We start from the raw sequence: 21,086 nt of genomic DNA, 5'->3' as shown, positions 1-21,086 counted from the left end.
AAGAGGTACCAGGTGCTAGTATTTGTGATAGCTAGATCACCCTTATGTCTCGGTAACAATCTGAAAATCATAACCCACGAGTCCTTTTCTTAAACGAGAAGAAAAAGAAAATTGCAAAGGTATATCAGGTGTTCGTGGTATTTTGGGCCACAGCCATTCGCCACCTAACCATCAACCACCGCGCTTCCTGTTTCCCGCTCTCTTACCAAGTTCCTTTGGGTTTCGACGGACGTTATCAACTGCATATTTTGCTCTTTCTTTTTTAACAAATAAAAATTGAACATTTTCGTAACACAATTTATGAAAGGATCATAACGGGAAGCGTGGAAACAGGTCAGTGACCACCATTAGTAAGTCCGTCTCGTGCGTCGATGTACATAAAGCCTCGGACAGACAGCGCCATTGATTTCTGTCGGTTGCCATCTGGTCACGCTGCTCCCATGTCCAGCCTCCGTTCCTCGTTTCCTTTTCTACGGTTCTCCTCCAAGTTCCTTAGGGCGGCCTCTCTTTGTCGGCCGTCGGGCAGTCTATCGAAGGGAGAACTTTCATCACATTTTCGTGTTCATAAATGACTTTTGGGTCTGGCCCGATCAGATTCTTTCGTTGTGAGTGAGAAACATGCGTCATTTATACACGATCTTGACTGCTGTAACGAGTTGTTGGTGGAACAGCGCACAAGCTGTCAGCGCACAAGCTGCGCCAAAGCCCCTTTACTCGTGATGTAAACACAAACGCCAGTGCAACATACAGTCCCGTGAAAGTTGTTGATATGATAAACGGGTATCGAAAGTATTCCGACACCAGACCCTGCAAGAAGCCAAGAATCCATGTAAACCCCATCAGGATAAAAATTTTGGCAAATACCGCGGCAGTTTTGTGATTCGCTGCGTGGTGAGTTGCCTCTCTCGCCTGCTGGTTTGTTTTCCGTATAGCTATCACAGTCAAGACAAAGAACACAATGTTAAACGAAATGGCGATAGCTATTGGCAAAACGAACGAGAACAAATTTGCAGTGGGAATGTTTATCCAGCAGCTGTTGGTCCCAGTCTCGCCATAGCGAAAAGAGGCCGCGCGGGACTGGTCAAGAGTTACGCACACGAAGACAAAAACAAACGGAGGGACCCATCCGCAAGCCATTCTTCTTAGCACGTAACCACACTTTTGCCTTCTGCTTGGATTTCTGGGCTGGATGCGGATTTTGGAAAATGCCCTCCACGTTTCAAATGCAATAATTGACATCCAAGTGAAGGACGCTAACAGGAAATAATGCATTGTTATGGCAACTATTGTACATGCAAGCTTTGGCAATCCGCATCCAGAAGCAATGAAAAGTGAGTCCTTAAACAAATGTGCTATAGAAAAATTCATCAAATTGACTCCGGGTAAAGTGCGAAGCTCTTTAAATAGTGAATAAGTCACTAAGACTATCAGAAAACTGAAAATCGAGACGGAGAGACCGACATAAGTTAGCACCTCCGAGACCATTTCCTCCATCGTTGAATCATTCGTCAGCGTTTCATAAGAGTAACTCGAAGAGAAGTTTACACAAAACCATAGATATCCATTAATAAAATGAAACCGTCCAGGCTTTATGACTTCTCCCGAAACGTTTCGATATAGAGAATAGTTTGACGAAATGAAATATTCGTCCTTCGTTAATCGAATGAAAACCCCTGAACAGTTTATCGCGGGTTGTTTGCACACTGTGAGAACCCCTGAGGGAAGGTAAGACCCATTTGTCAGATTGATTTCGTTCGTGTAAAAGTCAATTTCTTGAAACGTTTCTCCAGTAGCTGAGATAGTTACTACATCTCCTTGCAATGTATACTCATCGGGTTGGAAGATTTCTTTTACAGGACAATTAAAATATCTCATAATTACATTGAAGACAGTAAAGTTTGTGCCATTGAATTCAATAGAAAGAGAGCTCAGTGCCGTCTTGAGGCTACGAAAAGAAAAGTCCGATATCGTTTGGCTTAAATCGAGATTAAAGGCTGCTGTGACTGTTGCCGTAAGCTCAAGAGTACCCGGAAGATATGCAATTGCGATTCCGGAAATAGATGTGTCATTTATGTCCAACTTCCCGACAATGGCTTGTTTAACTTGAGGCTCAGTTATAATTGGACATTGCAGAGGTGAAATGTTAGCACGCATGAAAATCGCAACGATAAAGACTCTTTTACTGAAGGTTGTCAAATCAAAGGCACTTATACCGAGGCGGCAAACTTGGACGAAATTGTCATAGACTTGACCCATTGGACATTGAGTTTTTGATATTCTTCTAGCAGGTATTTCTCTTGGGGTGGGAGGATCCAGGTTGAAAAGATCTGTATAGGAATTACCCTGCTCCTTAAGAATCGTCATCTGGAACTTCGTCAGGATCCATTGTGTTAAATTAAATGCACCCGTCAAACTTCTGGTGGTATTCAATGTCAACGAGTGATTGAGAGTATAATTCCCATAACTTTCTACTCCATTTACTGACAAAGGGCCAACATTTCTACGTCCTCTTTTCACGTGTTTTTCTACGAGAAACGAGCAATTTTTTCAGGACAAAGTTTCTAAATTTATAAATGACGTAATCACGCAAGCTTTGAGCAAATACAAATGATTTATTGAACAAAGAGTGAAGTAGAGAATGATCTTTTTTCGTCCTTTCTCTCGGATTGTGGGACACAGTAAAAGTTTTGCGCCCCATAAGGAACTGAACCTCAGAGCTTCAGATTCCGCGTTCAGATATGCTCTTCCACTGAGCCCACTGATCATGGCAGTATGCAGGACTCGTGCTGTTTAACAACCCAGGAATGGCCGCAAGATTACGAAAGAGCCTCTGAGGCTCAGTAATAGAGCATCGAAGCACGGAATTTGAAAGTGTGACGTTCAGTTCCTCACGTGGACTCTGAAGTTTTATTGTTTTGTTCAGTTCACGTTCGTGAAAACACAAACATGACGCCATCAACACTGCTGATCCTTGCAGTATGTTGAAAGGACGCATGTAATAAATGAACTTCGAAGTGTTCTTGCTCACAGACGTGACAGAGTCTCTGTGGCTCAGTGGTAGAGCATCGGAGGTCTGTGGTTCGATTCCTCACGAAGACAAGACAAAAAAACATCTTTCGATACGAAAGAACAGGTTTCCCTATTTCATCACTAAGCTAAAATTTAACTTCTTATTCCAAAGAGTGAAGTGTTGTGACATATGCAGATGTTGGCCACATCCATAACTGGCATATTAGTGGCCCTTTGTGAAATTATTTAGAGTGTAAATCTTGTGTGGTGTTTTGTAAAGATTAAATCATTTTCTTGCCTACCTGAAAGCTCTGTCAGCTTTCCACTGCATCTCGAAGGGCAGCCCTCTAATATCAAACAGTAAACAGCGAGATAGAGCCCTAAGCAGCTCGAATGTTTCCACATCAGAATCATCACGGAGACTGCCACGGAGTGATCGGTAGTCCTAATTGAAACTAGACAAAATACTTTTTTTGTTCTCCGTTCCTTTAAGAATTATAGATCTATTGACATGTCTGCCTAATATAAGTAAAAAATCATTGCTATGTATGCTAAGTATTGATAAGAGATTGGTCAAACTTTCGTAACCTGTCAAATATAGTTTAAATGACATCATTAGCAATTCTATCGTGTAGGTTCATGCTGCGAGATATTAGGAGGTCGTTTTTCGGCGCCATTAGCCGCAGACAACGGTGTGCCGAGGATAACAATGATCAGCAATCAATTTTTCTTTGGACGGCGGCTTAGAAATACCCAAAGTTTTAAAACGCAGGCACAGGGTTGTTGTTCTATTTACGAAATTCCTGGTCCGTTACGATGATGCTTTGGGACGCGTTCTTTGTAATATTAATCGTTGTCTGGAAGCGTGGTGGAGTTTTCAAAGGTAGCTGTTTTCTTTTTTTTCAGCAGAGAATAAATAATTCTTAATTTGAAAAACTACAGAAAACTTTATGGCTGTGTGCCTATGCTTTGAAATCATCTGTAATCAGTTTTCCTATAACGCAATTTGCATTGGAAATTTTAGCACGTACTGCCTTGATCGTGCCTTTAGGTGCATACGTATGTAGCAGTCTCTTCCCTTTCTACCAAAAGGGAGAGGCTTGAGCCTAACATGAATCACGGGGTTAGCATGGAAGACATGTCAAGAGCGCGTAACTCCCTTTTTATTTGCTCCCTTTCGCTTTATGCTTTCGCGTGACAGTTATTGAGCTAAAAGGAACAGAAAAACATGCTACACAGATAATTGTTTTTTTCATTGATCTCCCTTATGCAAAAATCTTTTGTTTTTATTTCTTTTGTTTTTATTTATTGTTAATGTTCTCTTTTTTTTGATAAGTCAAGTATTCTATAGGATTATGCAAACACGTTAAGATGCGTTTTCAATTAAAACCTCGTATGAATTGAGGTATGGTTGACAGATTAGTCATAACGACCCGCTTTGGCGCCTTAAGTAATGTTATTAATCTGAAAAAGCTTTTTTTTTTTAATTATTATTTAAAAAGCCATCTCTGAGGACTTTAATTGACCAATACATCTCTTTTTCATAAATTACATGTCCTAGTCTCATACAGAGAATTCTCATCGTCAAACACGCATATAAAATTTTCGAATGGATTTTTTTTTGCACAAAGCTTTGACTTCTGATTTTAAAATTATTTGATGCGATTAAAAAGAGACGGTTGGAGCAACAAGGCGAGAAAAAGATGGAATTTTTTGGGTTGAAACATGGACAAACAAACCGATTATCGAGTTTAAGAGTGACCGGCGTCTAATTTCTCCTTATCATTTTACCCCTGAACGAAACATTAAGGTTACAAGAATAAAGGAAATGATCACCAACTAATGTATCTCTTGATTGTTCAACAAATTCTCGGATCAATATCAGTATCTGAGCAACTGCCCACCTACCCCTCACCTAACCCAACATTAACCTTAACTTGTTGTCAATTGACTGTTGTTGAGTTAGGGGAGGGGTAGGTGGGCAGTTGCCCAGATACTGATACTGATCCAAATTCTCCTTGTCAGAACCCTAGAAAATGTACAGAGAACAGTTTAAAGAACATGCATACTGATATTAAGGGTGTAAAGTGGCACGGTATAATCTTGCCGACAGAAAAACGCTAGTATTAAGGAGCGGATCACCCTCTAAAGAAGATCTTGCTTGTTAGACAAACTCTCCTAATCGGCATTTTAGGAAATGTTTACAGAACAGTATGGAGAATATGCATACTGATTTTAGGGTGTAAAGGGTGAAGCGAGCTTTGCGGCCTCTTCCTAGGTCTCTATCTCTCAACTCCGTTTGACTGTGGTGGATCATTGTTGGTTTAAGTGGAGTTGGAGAATCGGTGAAAAGAAATTGAGATTCTTTGCTCCCAAAAAAAGCCTTGAAAGAATACTAGGTTTTTTGCTTCTAGATGTTGATCCACTGAGAGTTTTACACCAAACTCTTAGACTTTGATTAATTTAGGGCTTGAAAAAGATCTCTTCGTATTGACCTAACAAACGAACCATCTACCCAGAATTCAATTCGAAGTAGCACCCTTTCCTAGAGTGATCTTGTATGCAATATTCGCTAGACCCATTCACCGTTGGTAACATTTAATGGCTTTTCTCCATTAGCAGATGCCGCTTTCGCCATCTTAAGACGTTCAAGCTGTTTGCAATGTTTTAGCCGTAGCTCTTTATATGTCATCGAAAACCGTTGATAAAATTCTTCTACCAATTGCTGTAACTGTAATTTAGCCATGATGTATTCTGTTCTTTGTTTTTCTCGTTTGGCTAAAAAAGGAAACAAAACGCTATTGATAAGTCTCTTCTCTACCAGTCCATTGACTTTTTGACCCCTGAGATTGACTCAGATATATCTTCTCCTTACAATATTACCCGAGTCACAGATTAAGGTTTTGGGAATAAAGAGATCACCAACTAAAGAAGCCTGAATTCCCTTTTCACTGCTTTAGTAACGTTCATTATTGCGAAGATCACTCTCATCTCCATTTATAAATCCGCAGTTCAAATAAATGATATTCATATATTCACATTCATTCGAAACTCTTATTGTCAAACAAATACTCCTTACCAGCACCCTAGGAAATGTATAGAGAACAGTATGGAAAATATGCACACCGATTGGTTCAACGGATGATGTCAGTTTCCTTTAAGGGAGTGAGATTAGCAAACCCATAGATTTGCTCCTTTCTCCAAAGCTCGTAGCAAATAAATGAAAAATTTCTTCATTCGATGGCCAGGCTCAGAACTTAGCATGTGTCTGTATCTATTTACCTTGTATCTGATATCGTCTTTTCTGTAGTCCTTTATACCACGAGTGATACACCAATCCCATGAACACAGCCAGAAATAGAAGAGCCAGGAAAATAAATATTGTCACTTGATAGATACGTGTTCTTGGATCCAACAGAGGAATGCTGGTTGTCTCGCTCTTGTGAATGGAAGTCTGGACGGAAAACTCAGATCGATTAGAGCCCTTCATGAGCGAATTTTGTCACAATGGCCGGTCCGAGCAAACCAAAATACTCAAGACGACAACAAGAGATAAAAACAAATTACGTTTAAACGGCCTTGAACGTGAGAAAACGTGTGTGACCAAGTCTCAACGTTGATTTCGCTTTTGCATGAGATTGCTGATACATTGGACCTGGTTCTCTTAATGGACCAATTACATAGCATGGCGGAGATACACCACAAAAGAACTTGGATTGATTTTTGAACAGGAATGTTCAGGAATGTAACACTCACCTTGTTCTCTTTCTTCTCTTCATTAGTTCTCTTCTTCAGCACCTCTGTAACTGCTACAGTACCCTTTGTCTCGATGTAATCGCGAAAATGCTTCTCAAGTTTGCCTGCATTTCTACTTATCACAGCCCCAGAGGTAAACTCAAAAGGGATTATTTGACTGATAACTATCCAAGTGACATTAAACAAATCGCTCCTGTAACTTGCTGTGTACAGGTCTACTAGGATGCCATCAACCTCTCCGTACTCCAGGGCTGTTACAAGCTTCTCTAATGTAAGAAATGTCTTACCTAATAGAAAAGAAAATCTCAGATCTATTTTTAGATTAAAATTGACCAAGCTGAGTAATTTCATAGTTTTTTTCTTTTTTTTTTCATTTTGTTACCATCGTGGGATGAAGAAAACTTGTTTGTTTGTTCTGTTTGCTTCGCTTTATCTTTTTTTTTTAACTGTTCCAATATGATTTCTTAGTCAAAAAAGTGCATTGAGAATACTACCTAAAATTCCCAGTGTAAAATACAACTCAGAATTCCCCGACAGACGGGGTTTTTGCTTGGTGTCTACTAAACCAAACCCTCTTGTTTGATTACTGGACTACTCATCTTTCAGCGCTCCCACAGAGACTAATAAATGACTATCTGTTGAGAACTGTCTTCACTTAGACAACCCACATTTCTTGAGATAAATGTTGTTTTTCAATAATTAAAGATTTCGACTTACCCTCGCCTGCTTTGGATATGAATCTGATTATCAGATCATACTCAGGAAACTGAGCCAGCGCGCCCACCTGTGCGAGGAAAAGTAGTCTCTTTAACATGTATCATTATGTGGATGTAAAACTACATTTCAATAATTTTTTAGCTACCAAAATTTTTAGAAGTTAGAATTGCTTACCTTTTTTCCTCGAGCTACGTTTAAATTTCGATCAAGGATTCGTACAGACATGGATGATGTAAGTGAGCTGACGAGAAGGGACGACAGAACGATTCCTGTCAAAAACCACAAGATGGCAATAGATCTGCCAAGATGGGTCTTTGGGTATCTGTCACCATAACTACAAAACAATAAAAGGGAAAAAAACAACGTTTTATAAAGGCAAAGACTTGGAAGAGGAAGGGAATGGTATCCACACTCTATGCGGTGAATTATTCTCATACCCGACTGTTGTCATGGTCATAAAAGACCACCATATTCCGTCCACGATACCTTTGTAAAGCGGATGTTTGAAATGTTTACCATTGTGGCTAGATTCCTGGAAAGGAAACAGACGTTGTTATAAAAAAATTTATCTGTTCCTCTATGTTAGATGATAAGTTTAATGACTCAATCAGCTGGAATTCGTAGAATGATCTTTACCTCTAAACGAGACTCTAGGACAAAACTCCAACTAAAAGTTAGGTTCGTTTTATACTTTTGTTGTCACCTTTCAACACCAGTTTGGCTTCAGGTCTTAGATGTCTTGAATTTGATAATGTATATTAGTGAAAAGTGCAATTAATTTAGTCGTCGAAAGTAGTCAGGGAAAGCATAGATAGTTTACTTTCATTCTAATATCGAGTAAGATGTGAACCAGCGCAGCCGGCTTTTAACCAATCAAATGCGTTTTTTAGGAAAATGCACCTCAATGAGTCCAAACGGAGGGAGGTCCTGTGCTGCTGGTTAGAAGTCAGGGAAAGTTAAACTCCAAGACAAGACAAAGAACCACTTGCAACTACGCACAAACGCGTGTAACTGGATTCTAGCACGTGCCAGTTTTTGTTCATAGCACATGCAAGCACATTGCTGTCACTTTTTTCGTTTAGTTAACTTACTGCGAACCATATTACGAAACCCATCAATATCGCCAGCGTAATAAAAATCGCGAAAATAGACCAGCATCTCAGGACTGAGTTCCCCAGATCTCGAGCATAGCCAGATGGCGTCTTCTTCCTGGTCATCAGAGCCACACCTGGGACTGTGATGAGGGGGACATACGAATGGGTTCCTCTGTAAGTGGTTCGTCCCACTGCTGACCTGATAGGGAACCGAAAATCCATCTTTATTCGACTGTCCGGTTCTGTGATCTTCTCAGTTGTGTTTATGGCGAAGCTGATGTTCCACACTTTGTAGCTGTGGCACGTTCCACACGAAGCCTGAAGCATGTGCGCGAGGAGTTCTGGGATTAGACCACGCGGTTCGCCGCTTAAGCGGTCTTCTGCGACGTACGGGGGGCTTGGGGCCCAGTTCGCGTACATAAGGTGTGGACAGCGGCACGTTTCTAGGAAACAAGGGTAAAGAGAATGAATAATAATAAATTGAAGCCACATTCGCGTTTTCATGAATTATTTTATCCATGAAGCAGACATTTTGAATTGGTCAATTTCTGCCTCCGAGAAAACTAGGAGACCTCTGCACCCTAATTGAATACATCAAAATCAGTAGAATATCAATTCATGAACATAGCAGCCGTAGAAATGAAGTTTATCAGCTGTCATCAAAACTTTAAGAAGAAGGAGTATTTTTAACCTTTTGTACTTTGATCTTCAGGCTTAAATGGAACATATGAAAAAATTTAACATTGCGCATGAGCACAATGACTAATTTTTTCACAACGATCCATTTTTTCAGTTTCCCATAACTTTAGGGAACTAGTTTCTTCCTCTCTGGTTGTGTATCGATGCCAATCCTACGCAAGTAAGTCAACCTCTTCCTCCTTCCCTCTCCCATTCCCCATTAGTTTTGTCAGTTACCCCTGACGGTTCCTTTTTTCATTCTCCTGGGTGAGAAACAGACACTATCAGAAGCTTATCGCACCGACCAATTTACGAAAATTGATAAAAATGATCATTCTTTAACTTTACTTGTAAAAATAACTTTCTTCTTTTTCGACTCGCCGTCCATCGTGATAGCTTCTACCATAACTTTATAGGTAGTGTACGTTTCCAGATCTCCCACCGACACTTCTAGAGAGTCTGCGCTCACATTTAGAGAAATATGGGACGAGTTCACGGGCTCGTTGACTGAAGAGACTGCCTGATAGGTCACGTGATAGTATATCGATTGACTGAGCACTTCATCACGTGGTTTGTTCCATGTGATTTTGAAGCCTGTCGGACTACTGTTGTTGTTCGCTTGCATCTCAGGAAACAAAGTTTCTGTAAATATTAACGAGATTACTAAATTAGTGTTTAGCAGGTATGAACCAATGTCTTCCAAAACCTTCAGGTGAATTGCCAATTATACCTAGAGACGTTTTACTTCTTCAGATAAAAGAACTGATGTGAACAGAACAAACAGAAGAAATAGAACAATTTATAGTAAATGGTGCATCACTACTGAAAAATTCTCACATCTAATTTCCCCCCTTCTCCCCCCCCCCCTCCCCCCCGTATCGTCCGGTTATAAACATTTTGATTTGGGCCGATTTCGGACACTTTTGCCTTATTTCCGTAAGCGTCGGAAAAAAGGCAAAATTTGTCTGATTTCGAACACTAATCAATTTTGCGATGAAATTGGCTTGTTTTTCTTTTATTACTAATATCTCATCGCTTATTATTTATCGTTTTACCTTCGGACCACGTCCAACCCTCAATGCAGTTGCTCTCTCTTCCATTTCCCTTCTTTGTGAAGGCCAGGACTTTGACACAAACATTTGGCACTACTGGTGATATTTCGAACGAAAACTGAGTTTGATTCACATCCACAGTCTCAGAAAGTAAAATGGACTCAGTGTTAAGTCTTAAAATCAGCAACTTGTATCCAAGAATAATTCCATTCTCGTGATCTGGAGGTACTGATTGCCAGCTAACTGAGAATGCCGTGGAATTAAAAGGTGCAGTGGTTACGTTTATCGGCGCCCAACTTGGCACTAAAAGAAACAAACAAACAAACAAACTTAAAACACAGAAACAAACAGGGAAACTAAAGAGGGGTGTCAATGTTAATAATACGCAGTCGTTCTTAGTGCACTAATTTTGCTAAGTTTAGATGGCTCCAAACTACTTCGTTAATTTTAACGTTTCTTAAAACTAGTGGGGTGAGGTTATTTTTCAACGTTCTGAGATCATTTTGAGGGTTTTTTTTGTCTATGAAGTTTAATCAGCTTATCAAGATTGACCTAAAAATTGAGGTGGCGAAGAACCTTTTGCAAATATTTTTTTAAAGAAACACAAGTAACATTCAGAGAGGCACAATGCAATAAACAGTGATCGTTGTTTAGTAGAGGAATCCCTACATTATGAACAGCACCAAATATAGCAACATAGAGGTGTGAGCCTTACCGCTCTCTTCTGTTAGCACAAAAACACAGGAGGTCTCCGGTCCTTCTCCCTTTCGTGTAAATCCCAACATTTTGATGCAATACCACGCAAACGGCTTCACTTTACCACTTAACACTGTCACATATGTGTCACCGTAGATGACAGTTTCAAATCTAGGCCAGAACTTAGTCTCTTCATCAACCGGTTTTTCCAAATGAAAAGTGGCGCTCATTTTCATGTACGTGAGTTTAAATCCCAGGATGATGCCGTTTCGATCCTTTTCTGGAATTGGTTTCCATCTCACTTTTATCGACTTTTGATCTGTATTTACTGCAGTGACAGCTTGCGGTGGGGAGTCTGGAGCTGAGGAGGAAGATGAAAGGTTTCCTTTGATCGAATGGTGTTACCGTGGCCTATGACTTAAAACTGAACAATCACTTAACAGGAGCGAAGACTGAACGGCTCCATCTATTTTCTTAATTTGTTTTTCTTGCTCTGGTTCTAAGAACTGATTGGCGCTATTGAATTCAGCAGGAACCATTGTAATTTTCTAGATGTCACTGGTTAAATTTAGTGATTAATGCTTTAGTGGTCTGCATTCCCTTTCGGAATTGCATTGAAGGAGGGAGAAAAAAGGTTCCTTCTCCATGAATGAGGGTAATAGTCGTTTCAGGGTATAACAAGTCGCTGAAGAATTGTATATGGTCTTCTAAAATCCTCATGAGAGAAAATCTAACTTGGAACTCGAGAACACCTTATATTTCCTGTTCAAATACAATGATCGCCTTATCTCAATGCAAACTTCGATGCTTTGGGAAATTTGAACATCCCCTCAGAATCACCTTAAGTTGTACAGAATAAACCTCCCCAAATTCTACACCAAAACAAAGGAGAATGTCACATACTGCTATCTTCTGTCACAAAATTAAAACATTCTTCCTTCCACAAGCTTCCAAAAGCTGTTTGTGGTTCAACCGTGACACAGTAGTTGGTGAAGATCTTTAGACCTTGAAATGAGATAGAGTCGACACTCGTGTTCACCAGTCTCTCTCTACTAATGTCTCTGTCAGATTTGAGACTGACTTTGTACCCAGTAAAATCAACAACACTCGCTGAAGATCGTTCAAGGGGTATCCAAGATACTACAGCTGTAGTTGTGGTAATGTTGTGGACCTGCACGGGCACTGAAGGATCCTCCTCTAAAGATGAAGTTATTACACAGAGGAAAGTTAATATAGTAATAAGGCCAATTGGAGTCAAATTTTTACCGGAAATAGGATGGTTTGTCAGTGTAGTTTACAGAAACACCGTAAGTAGTATCTCAGAATTTACCATAACATCACGAACCGCGCAATTTCTTTGTATTTTTCGTCATTGCTTTTGCCCCAACCCTGTTGCTTTGGATTCCTTATTTCATTTGTTTTTTTACGTTTTTAGTCATCATCTGGCTCTCAACAGTGTTCAATACTAAAACGGTTAACATGTCAAATCAGATAACTAGTTACTAGTTGGATGAATGAGGACAATGGTCCATTTTACAGTTGCGTGCTTGGTTACCAAGCCTTTGAACAGGTTTGAGGCTAAGTTTGACCTTGTTATGATACACACCTTGCTGCTTCTCAAATGTAAATTACTTTTTTAACATGCTTACTAGACACTGGTCTCTATCACAATAAGGTCACCTTCAGCCTCACTCCAAATCAAAGGCTCGGCAACTAAGTACACAACTGTAAAATGGCCTATTAGGTACTTTATTGGTACTCACTGTAGCCACTCGATTCATGCGCGGCACATCCTTGAGAATGATTTGGTTTTGTGGTGATACTAGTTTCCAGTCCCCCGCCACATGTTACGCCACACCGTTTCAATAAAATACAAGTGGTATGCACGGAAGACCCTGGAAAAAAGCGAATTAGACTCAAGGGTTTAAAATGAATCAGTGTGATGCATATAGTCATCTTGACTCTTTATCTCGCCATACTTTCCCTGAAATAAGAGGCAAGCTTATTACGATAGCAAAATAATGAGTAATTCTTTAAATTCCTTTTTCTTTTTGTATTGTTACAGATTTCCATCGTTTACACAATACTGTAAAATCCAGTAATATTCGTGTAAATAAAGCCTGTTATTATGTTTACATGAGTTCATTTAAGTCTAACTTACTGAGTATTGATACAGAAAAGATGTGTCTTTGAAAAAGTTGAGTGATTTGGCGCGATAACAGTAGCACAAAACATTTGTAGCGTGCTTATAGTCGAAAAAAATGGTCACGTGGCTACATTAATATGGTAAATTTAAGATTTTTTAAGGAGATCTGAACAATAAAATAATTTCACCCATGAAGATATCAATTACATAAACATATAATGCAGAGGTTTCATCTTCGCAACCAAGCCGGTGTTACCAAGGATACCTTTTGAGTAGAGAACCAGGACGTCGCTGTCCAATGGCTTTGTAGAGTTTGATCCGGGAAATTTAGCGTGAATATGAACGTGGTCATCAAAACGGAAGTTACTGTGTAGAGCCTCAATGTAATACAACTTTCTTCGCTCCAGTTGTTGAAAACAGGATTTCTGCTCAGGATATCTGTTCATTTTAAAGAGAAAAAGTTTAACAAAACTTTGCAGTATGTTGTCTGACTAAGCTGAAATGTAGGCCAGGAATATTGAGATAATTAAATAATTGTGGTCTGGGCGGTTAGTCACTAATAGGGTATACTGTCATCACCGTGCGAACCGCTGACCTACAAAAAAGCATGCGTAGTTTACCTTTCCCATTGTTCATATTCAGTCCTGCGCTGCTGATCGATTCGAATGACTTCTTTCTTATTTTCAGGCATTTCGTCCGAACTCAAATAGAAGACACACTCTGAATCACATGCAGCATAAAAGGTGTAATTGCCACTGATAGGCGGCACGAAGTAAGCTTGAAGCCGCTGACCGTAAAAATCACCGTCATTTCTTGGCGGTGTAAACGTTGGAATGGTTTCGACCGTTCTTGGGGAGTTTGGAAACCTTAGATCTGAAGTCAGATGAGTCAGAAACCAGCCGCCATTAAGATCGGTCCATTTCTCTCGGCGAGCCCCTCGATATTCTGTTTTAATAAATGCCAACAAAAAAATTCAAATTTTTGGGTGATTTGATGGATCACCCGGATTGATCAATTACAAAAAGTTATATTAACCTGATTCACGAAAAGAGGGCATAAAAAGTATATTCCATCCTCTACACACGTAACTTTGGTGTTACGTTATGTATTCATTGTATAGACTGTTGGAAACGTTAGCCAGCTATTGAAGCAATAACTCAGAGCTACCATAGTTAAGGTGTGATCATTACTGTGTCGACAAGTTCGATCTGTAATCATAGCGTAATACAATTTTGTCTCGTAAAGTGAGGTGTTTGCTGTCAGGGGCGAAGTGGAGGATTACAATGATCTCCTTTCAATATTTGTGTTTTTAAATACATTCCAAGTTTGGAACATTACGTTGCAAACTTGGAAAGAAATTTAAAGAGTACTTTATAAAGCATTGGGTTACAGAAGGTAATCATTTATTAGCTGAAGATACAGAAACCGAACCGATTTTTTTCTTCCTTTATTCCCTCTGGACTCCATTTTATTCTGGATCTCAGGCTTCAATTCATCTGAACGTAATAATCAATAGTAAAACCTACATAAATCTATGAAACCTCTTTTAAAATTATACGTTTTGAATAAAGCTCTCGATCAACATTCATTCTTTTGCTAATTTCTTATAATCAAGACTCGGCTACATAATGTCGAATTGCTTCATAAAATGTCAGCTTATAATTGCACTGGCAAATGACAGACGAAAGTTATAACCAATTTGGTGCTTGGCGTGCCCGCCGTTTTAAGCAGCACTCGACGAAAATGTTCTGAGAATCTTCAACGGGTACCATTCTACAGAAAATTTTTTTATCATTTTCAAACATGAAGAATTTTTTGCGGATTACCTAATATTTTATTGATGTTTTTTTGTACTGCCTTGTTAATTGGATTTCAAAGGACGAATGGTGATTTCCTCAGGTACTTGTGATTTTTTTTTTAAGTCAAGCTTGCTGTGAAATTTTGACTTTCCAATTTGAAAATTAGACCAAAAACTGCATGTCATAACAGATGAATATGGTAGGAGATAAGTTTTTTCCCTTCATCAAATGGTCTTACCTTTGGGGATGCACGTAGATATTTCCCCGATTGTTAATTTTGTCACGGCAATCAAAACGAAGAGCTGAAAAAATGAGGAAAACACTTAATAAAACATTCATTCTTCGCAATAAATAGCAAGAAAGAACCCATCTTACCTGTGAAGTCGAGGAAAGCATTAACATTGGAAAGAAATTGATTCTAATTCTTGAATGAAGAAAAAGCTTACGATCGAGATTGTTTTTCTTCAATTTTTTCCTGATTCTGCTCTAAGAAAATTTACATCTGAGCTATAATATAGTTTGTCACATCACAGCGGATATTACAAGGAACGGTCAATCTAAACAGAACTTCTGAAAACAAAGGAGACAGCGTTTTCTCATTGTGTGGTTTCAAATAGCCAAAACATTCTATTTAAATGGCAATATGTTACTTGCGCAGATGTCTTAGTTCAGACACATATTTCCCATCACATAAATTAAATTATGTGTAAAAATTGTTTCGTATTCTCCAAACAAAAGATAAATTACTTATTGCCTTTTGTTTAGTATTTCCACAAAACTGAAAATGTTCATAAACAAATCTACAGACACGAAAGAGATCATAATTTTTGCTTCGTCGTTCCTGTTTGAAAACGCATCTTGCTAGGATAAAAAAAAATCACCATGATTTTTTTTAAGAGGTGTGAATAATTGGTCAGTTGATGCTCCTAAAAATATTGATGTGGTCAGAAATATAAAAGTGATTTCAATTAATTTGTAGACCACGAAAATTCTCTATGGTTATCAGTAAAATTATCAGTGTGGCTAAATATCAGGAAGTTCCAACCATATCATTGTCATTATTTCCTAAACATCCAAACTTAAGATTTCATCTTGGTTGGTTGCTTAAAACTCTGTTACTTTGACTTATCACCTGAATCAGACACAATCAATTAAATGTTTTGGAAAGGAAACAAAAAACCACTTCTCTATCGGTCGTCAACTTAAAATTTTCTGACTATGTTTGACAGTTGCGAAAAATTTCACTTGGAAATTCTCAGAATTTGTAGTTCTATTAAGATTATGTGGAGAAAAATTCTATCTAAGCCTAAATGCTAGTACTGAATACTGTGGTCTACCGTACAAATGTCGTGAATTTGGCCCTCGCAAAGCCATCTCATAAAGAAAAGGGAAAGATATTTAAGATTTCCGTCCATTTTCAATGATGCTAAAATATCTCAAATGAGTTGAATCAGTTCAATTTCCTTCCAGGAAGTTCACGAAGTTTTTAATTTATAAATGAGCTTAAGTTTTCCGAAACCTTCGAAAACCTTATTTCCATATCAAGATAACTAATTGATTCATACATACATTAGTTCGGGGGAGTATACGTGACTATTTTCATTGCCAGAAAATAGACAGCACTCGATGTAATATTTTGTTTTTCTAAAGTTAACCTATTTTGCATTTATTCGATTATGAGAAATAATCCCCCATGTGCTCAGCCAATATATCAACCCGTCATATATCTTTCTTATCGCCTCGTAGACTCCAAACATCAGAGGAAAAACAAAGCAAGTTATAGGCAATTTACTTTGCGGGAAGGTAAATGTTATTCACTAGCCATGGCCATTTTGCTGTTTCCAACCAGATTCTATCTGAAAAGTGCTGTGTGGTAACTAGTATATGGTTTTGTGATAAAGCAAAAAAATATTCGTTTCCAGGGAATCGCAGGGGTTAGATAACTTATATTTCGCATCGAGATTTATATTTTGTGTTTAATATTCAAACCCGAATTGCAATAATATTTCAATTTTGATGCTTTATTGCGATGTCTCAGATAACTTAATTTTTTAAATTAATACCAGGGTCAACAAGAAAGAAAAGTCCGTAGCCAAGGAGCATTAGGAAAATCTTCTCAAAAGTAGAGGGAGTATTTTTTTTCTTGAATCTGGTACACATATGGCTGACAATTTAAGAAATTTTCATCTTCACTTTTATCGTTATCATTATATTATCATTAGTATCTTCGTCATCATGAACGATCCTAAGAACGTTTTAGACTTAAAATGCTCTATACCTTGACCTTTTAAAACCACGCGGTCACAGCCAATTGATTTGGCGAAACCACAAAAGAGATAAATTCCTTAGCAGAGAGGGACAATTTGTTCTCCTTTCAAGATGTGTGCATGTAGAATGAATAGGAATGGGAATCATTGGATGCAATGTAATGCTTTTTACAGCTATGACTACTGAGCATTTTCGTTATTGAAAACACCATATTATTGTTGCGTTTATTCAAATTATAACGAAATGTAAGCACATGGTAGAAATAAAAGAAAACTTCCCACATTACAAAAAACATCTTGAATGTTCTAATCTTGCCTTGAATTTTCTTCATGAGGCTTGGCCTTACACTGGGAAAACCTCACATTCAAATAATCACAGAGTAACTATAATGTTCATGATCTTCTTATGAAGCTTTGTTTTGACTAGTCTGATTAGAAGTGATATTTTTAACAGCATGGAAGAAAAAAAAACTATCCGAGAGCTCATTATGCCGAAAAAAAATCTGATTATGTAATTCCGAAGAACCTATATTTTGATTGGAAAACTGTTAGTCTAGCTCAATCACACTCACAAAAGAACTAATTCAAAATGTTATTGTATTTTAAATGACTCACTCTATATGTCTTTTCATCTTTAATTCAAATGTGAGAAAAAATTTGAGCTTTTTTCTAAAGCTTGCTCCCTTGATAATTCTGGGATGTACTGTGATAAGATTTCCATCAAAATTGTAATCACTTCTGTTAAAATCCTGGAATCAGTAATCACCAATGAAAAGGTACGTTATTAAAGTTTTTGTTAAATAGGAAATGAAATAATTAACAGCAGGGTTACTTTGCCAAAGAAATTGAAACATTCTAAACTTTGCTTCCACATAAGAACTTTCAACAATACTCGAGGAAATATTGATTGTTTGGAAGCTTTCTTACAACTTACCGCCAACCGGAACTTAAACAATGCTAATGAATTCTTTAACTATGTTATTAATTAGCATTGCACTTAACGTTTTCAGCCACATGAATTTCGTTTTATTCTAAGTGGGAGAATAAGATTAAATTTTAGTCAAGCAGATCAGTTTGTGATCTCACCATGTCTATGAGCTCGATTTTGAATGAATACTGAGATTTATATACATTCAGGATATCTGCGAAAGTTCCGGTGAATCGACACTTTTAATTATCGTCGGAAATCTAGCCTAAATATGGACAAATATTCATTGTTTCGTACATCGCAGGGAACTAAAAACATTCCTTTCACACTGACCACATATTTTGTTCGCCTACCAATTAGAAGCCTAAACCTTGTTTTTATTTTAAACCTGTATCTTGACTGCTTGTTGATGAATATTTCTTTGGTCTTAATCCAGTCAAATTCAGTCAATTTTCGTTCTTACTTTATGGCATAAACACTCAGTATAAAATATTTAATTAGACGATTTCGACTCGTGCTTTCACCCTTGCGAAAGGCAAGTAAGTCAAATGTCAATGGACCGATTGATCGGTATATGACTCATATTATGCATTAAATCCCAGATTTATTTCATGATGTAGATTTCGGTGCGCTCTGTGAACTGAACAGATCGGAGTCGCTAGTGTCTTGCCTGTCTATCACTGCGTCAGGAAAAGTACAGGGAAAGCGAATAGGGAAGTCACCTGGCTAATTCAGGCGATATGAAACAAATCATGCCTAAAAACACACACTCGATTTTCCTCCGAATATCATACATTAGCTGTTTGTAATAATTTTGAAGGTAAAATGTACTTACCACCGATATTTCAAAGCAATGTAGAGAGCACATTATGCTCACCTCATGAGAACTCACAGAAATGTTCCTGTTTATAAAACGTTGATGTGTTACTCTGCGGTTTACACAAATTCAAGGCGCGCATGTTTTGATCAATTCGATTGGTTGGTCAAATTTTTCCCAGCGGGCCTGCAGTATCTCTTACTTTGTCCTGTTATTGTTTCGTTGTGATCTTATTTGTTCTGTGCTTTCCTTTAGGATCCCAATGAAATTCAATTTCCGCTTTAGTATTGAAGGAAAAGGGAAGGTACTTGAAATCAGGCTTCACTCGTTATTTACAGAAGACAACATCTAAGTGAAATGATCGTTGAATTCAACATGACCACGCTTTTAGGAAATCCTAAACTGACCATAGAAATCATAACCTTGAAAAGGTTCTGAACATAGAAAATTAAAATATAAAAGTATTGCTTATAAGTAATGTATACCACGAATTACCGAAACCGGAGCGTTTTGGGGCGGAATTTTCAATGATATAAAAACAACTTAAAACATGACACATGACATTAGGTTTCTTGTTTCACGTCAAATAACCAATCAATTTTATTTAAAAAACATCTTTTGTCTTTACATAATGTCTTAGCTTAAGACCCGCTGGGTATAACCATATCAATCAATTTTAATAGATCCCACAACTGAGAAAGTCTTTATTCGTATTCAACATTAAGCTTGAGGTTCCAATACCCCCGAATTAAAATCCTTTGAGTGATCACTCCTTTAAGATTTAGTCACAGATAAATTAAAGGATTTTCCTCAGAGAATTAAGAGTGTGTTTTGAGATATGACAACAACGCATTGTTAGTAATAATTTTCCCTAATAGCCTCACCTGTTTAAAAATTAGCATTTCTTCACCCTCCAGCAGCATTTTATTCATGTTAAGACAGCCCTGAAAAAAATTAAGTTGTTGACGAGCATTAGTATGCTAATTAGCGCCACTAAAGTTATAGTAGATGTTGTAATCCTTGTTAGTGAGTTGAAAGCGCTAATTTTTGTAATTTTCAACCTTGAATTTGCATTTGATAAAATTCAAGGAGTATTTACCGAGTTGTTTTTAAATTTCGATGTTTAATGGACCTGTAAGTAACACATGATAAACGTAGATAATATTTAATTCAGAAAAATGTTATGGCATTATTTTATTAATAAGGCAAAATATGCTTCTTAAATATGTCTAACAGGGATTCGAAAATTCGCTGCATAAAATCAACTTTCTTTTTTTGTATTTTCCTTTTTCGTAATCATCTTCTGCTTTACTTTGAAATCCCATTCACCTACTAGTATGTTTGTATGTTTGTTTATTTCATTTTTTTTTTTAATCCTGATTGATGATGAAGGTTTTGGCCCCTTCCAGCGTGTTTAAAAGTTGTATAAGTTTAACGCCATTTTCTCTTTTCCATATTTTATCTTTCTATCTTTGTACAAGGCTACTTACTATTCCACTTAGTCGGATGAACACCTGAGATAAAAATTATCATTTAAATTTACACAAAAAATTACTGAAATGAAAATAACGGATATAGAAGAATTACACACATTACCCACGTTCAACTTGACATATGGACTCATCGATGAACGTATTAACAAAAGTTCATAAATCACCGATAACAAACCTTTCACAGTTGTAAAAACGAACGAATTTGCAGACATCCTTTCGTTATTATCTACGATCTACATAAAAATTTGTATCTAAACGTCCCAGCTGGACTCAGCAGTTGAACTAGTAAACAATTTAGTTTTTTTTCTTAGTTTCCTATCTCTTTGTGCAGCAGTGGCCCAAATGCCAGCGTGAAACCCTAAATTTGTGGCTAATAGGCATTAAAGATGATCTGAAGTGAAAAAGGGTCCGATGATTTATGTCCCGTAATTGTCAACAGCTGCTTTGCAACCAATTAGAATTACTTAATGTTAAGGTACTTATGTGAGGTATCGACAAATAGACGCGCTCCCTGCTGTGAGATGAAATACAAACTCGATGGAGATTTTAGAGCCATTTTTTGGCCAAGTTTCTGTCAAATCATAAACCAGAAGTCTGTCACCTCTTTGGTTCAGAAGACCAAACAGTCTGTTAT

At 37.8% G+C, this 21,086-nt stretch overlaps 2 protein-coding genes across 3 annotated transcripts; both read right to left on the bottom strand.

Annotated features, from left to right (window-relative positions):
- Nucleotides 1-63: 63 nt before the first annotated feature.
- LOC131769613 (uncharacterized) lies at nt 64-3,504 on the bottom strand. Its single transcript, XM_059085340.2, has 2 exons — nt 3,312-3,504; nt 64-2,525 (listed from the first exon to the last, which is right to left on the bottom strand). Exons 1-2 carry the CDS (start codon nt 3,421-3,423, stop codon nt 628-630), a joined length of 2,010 nt encoding a protein of 669 aa, XP_058941323.2. The 5' UTR covers nt 3,424-3,504; the 3' UTR covers nt 64-627.
- Nucleotides 3,505-3,704: 200 nt separating this feature from the next.
- LOC131769585 (uncharacterized) lies at nt 3,705-20,716 on the bottom strand. 2 transcript variants are annotated; one of them, XM_066159083.1, is made up of 18 exons: nt 20,628-20,716; nt 19,844-19,903; nt 18,978-19,044; nt 15,186-15,249; nt 13,769-14,093; nt 13,414-13,586; nt 12,766-12,897; nt 11,906-12,199; nt 11,022-11,363; nt 10,310-10,609; nt 9,603-9,896; nt 8,574-9,019; nt 7,920-8,014; nt 7,657-7,816; nt 7,483-7,549; nt 6,766-7,052; nt 6,292-6,463; nt 3,705-5,787 (listed from the first exon to the last, which is right to left on the bottom strand). In XM_066159083.1, exons 3-18 carry the CDS (start codon nt 19,008-19,010, stop codon nt 5,582-5,584), a joined length of 3,390 nt encoding a protein of 1,129 aa, XP_066015180.1. In that variant the 5' UTR covers nt 19,011-19,044; nt 19,844-19,903; nt 20,628-20,716; the 3' UTR covers nt 3,705-5,581. The 2 variants fall into 2 exon arrangements, with proteins under 2 accessions (XP_066015180.1, XP_066015181.1); XM_066159084.1 differs by lacking the exons at nt 18,978-19,044; nt 19,844-19,903; nt 20,628-20,716 and adding an exon at nt 15,323-15,477.
- Nucleotides 20,717-21,086: the final 370 nt, after the last annotated feature.

The sequence above is a fragment of the Pocillopora verrucosa genome, chromosome 12 (assembly GCF_036669915.1).
Source record: "Pocillopora verrucosa isolate sample1 chromosome 12, ASM3666991v2, whole genome shotgun sequence".
Lineage (NCBI taxonomy): Eukaryota > Metazoa > Cnidaria > Anthozoa > Scleractinia > Pocilloporidae > Pocillopora > Pocillopora verrucosa.
This window is presented reverse-complemented; position numbering and strand designations above follow the sequence as displayed.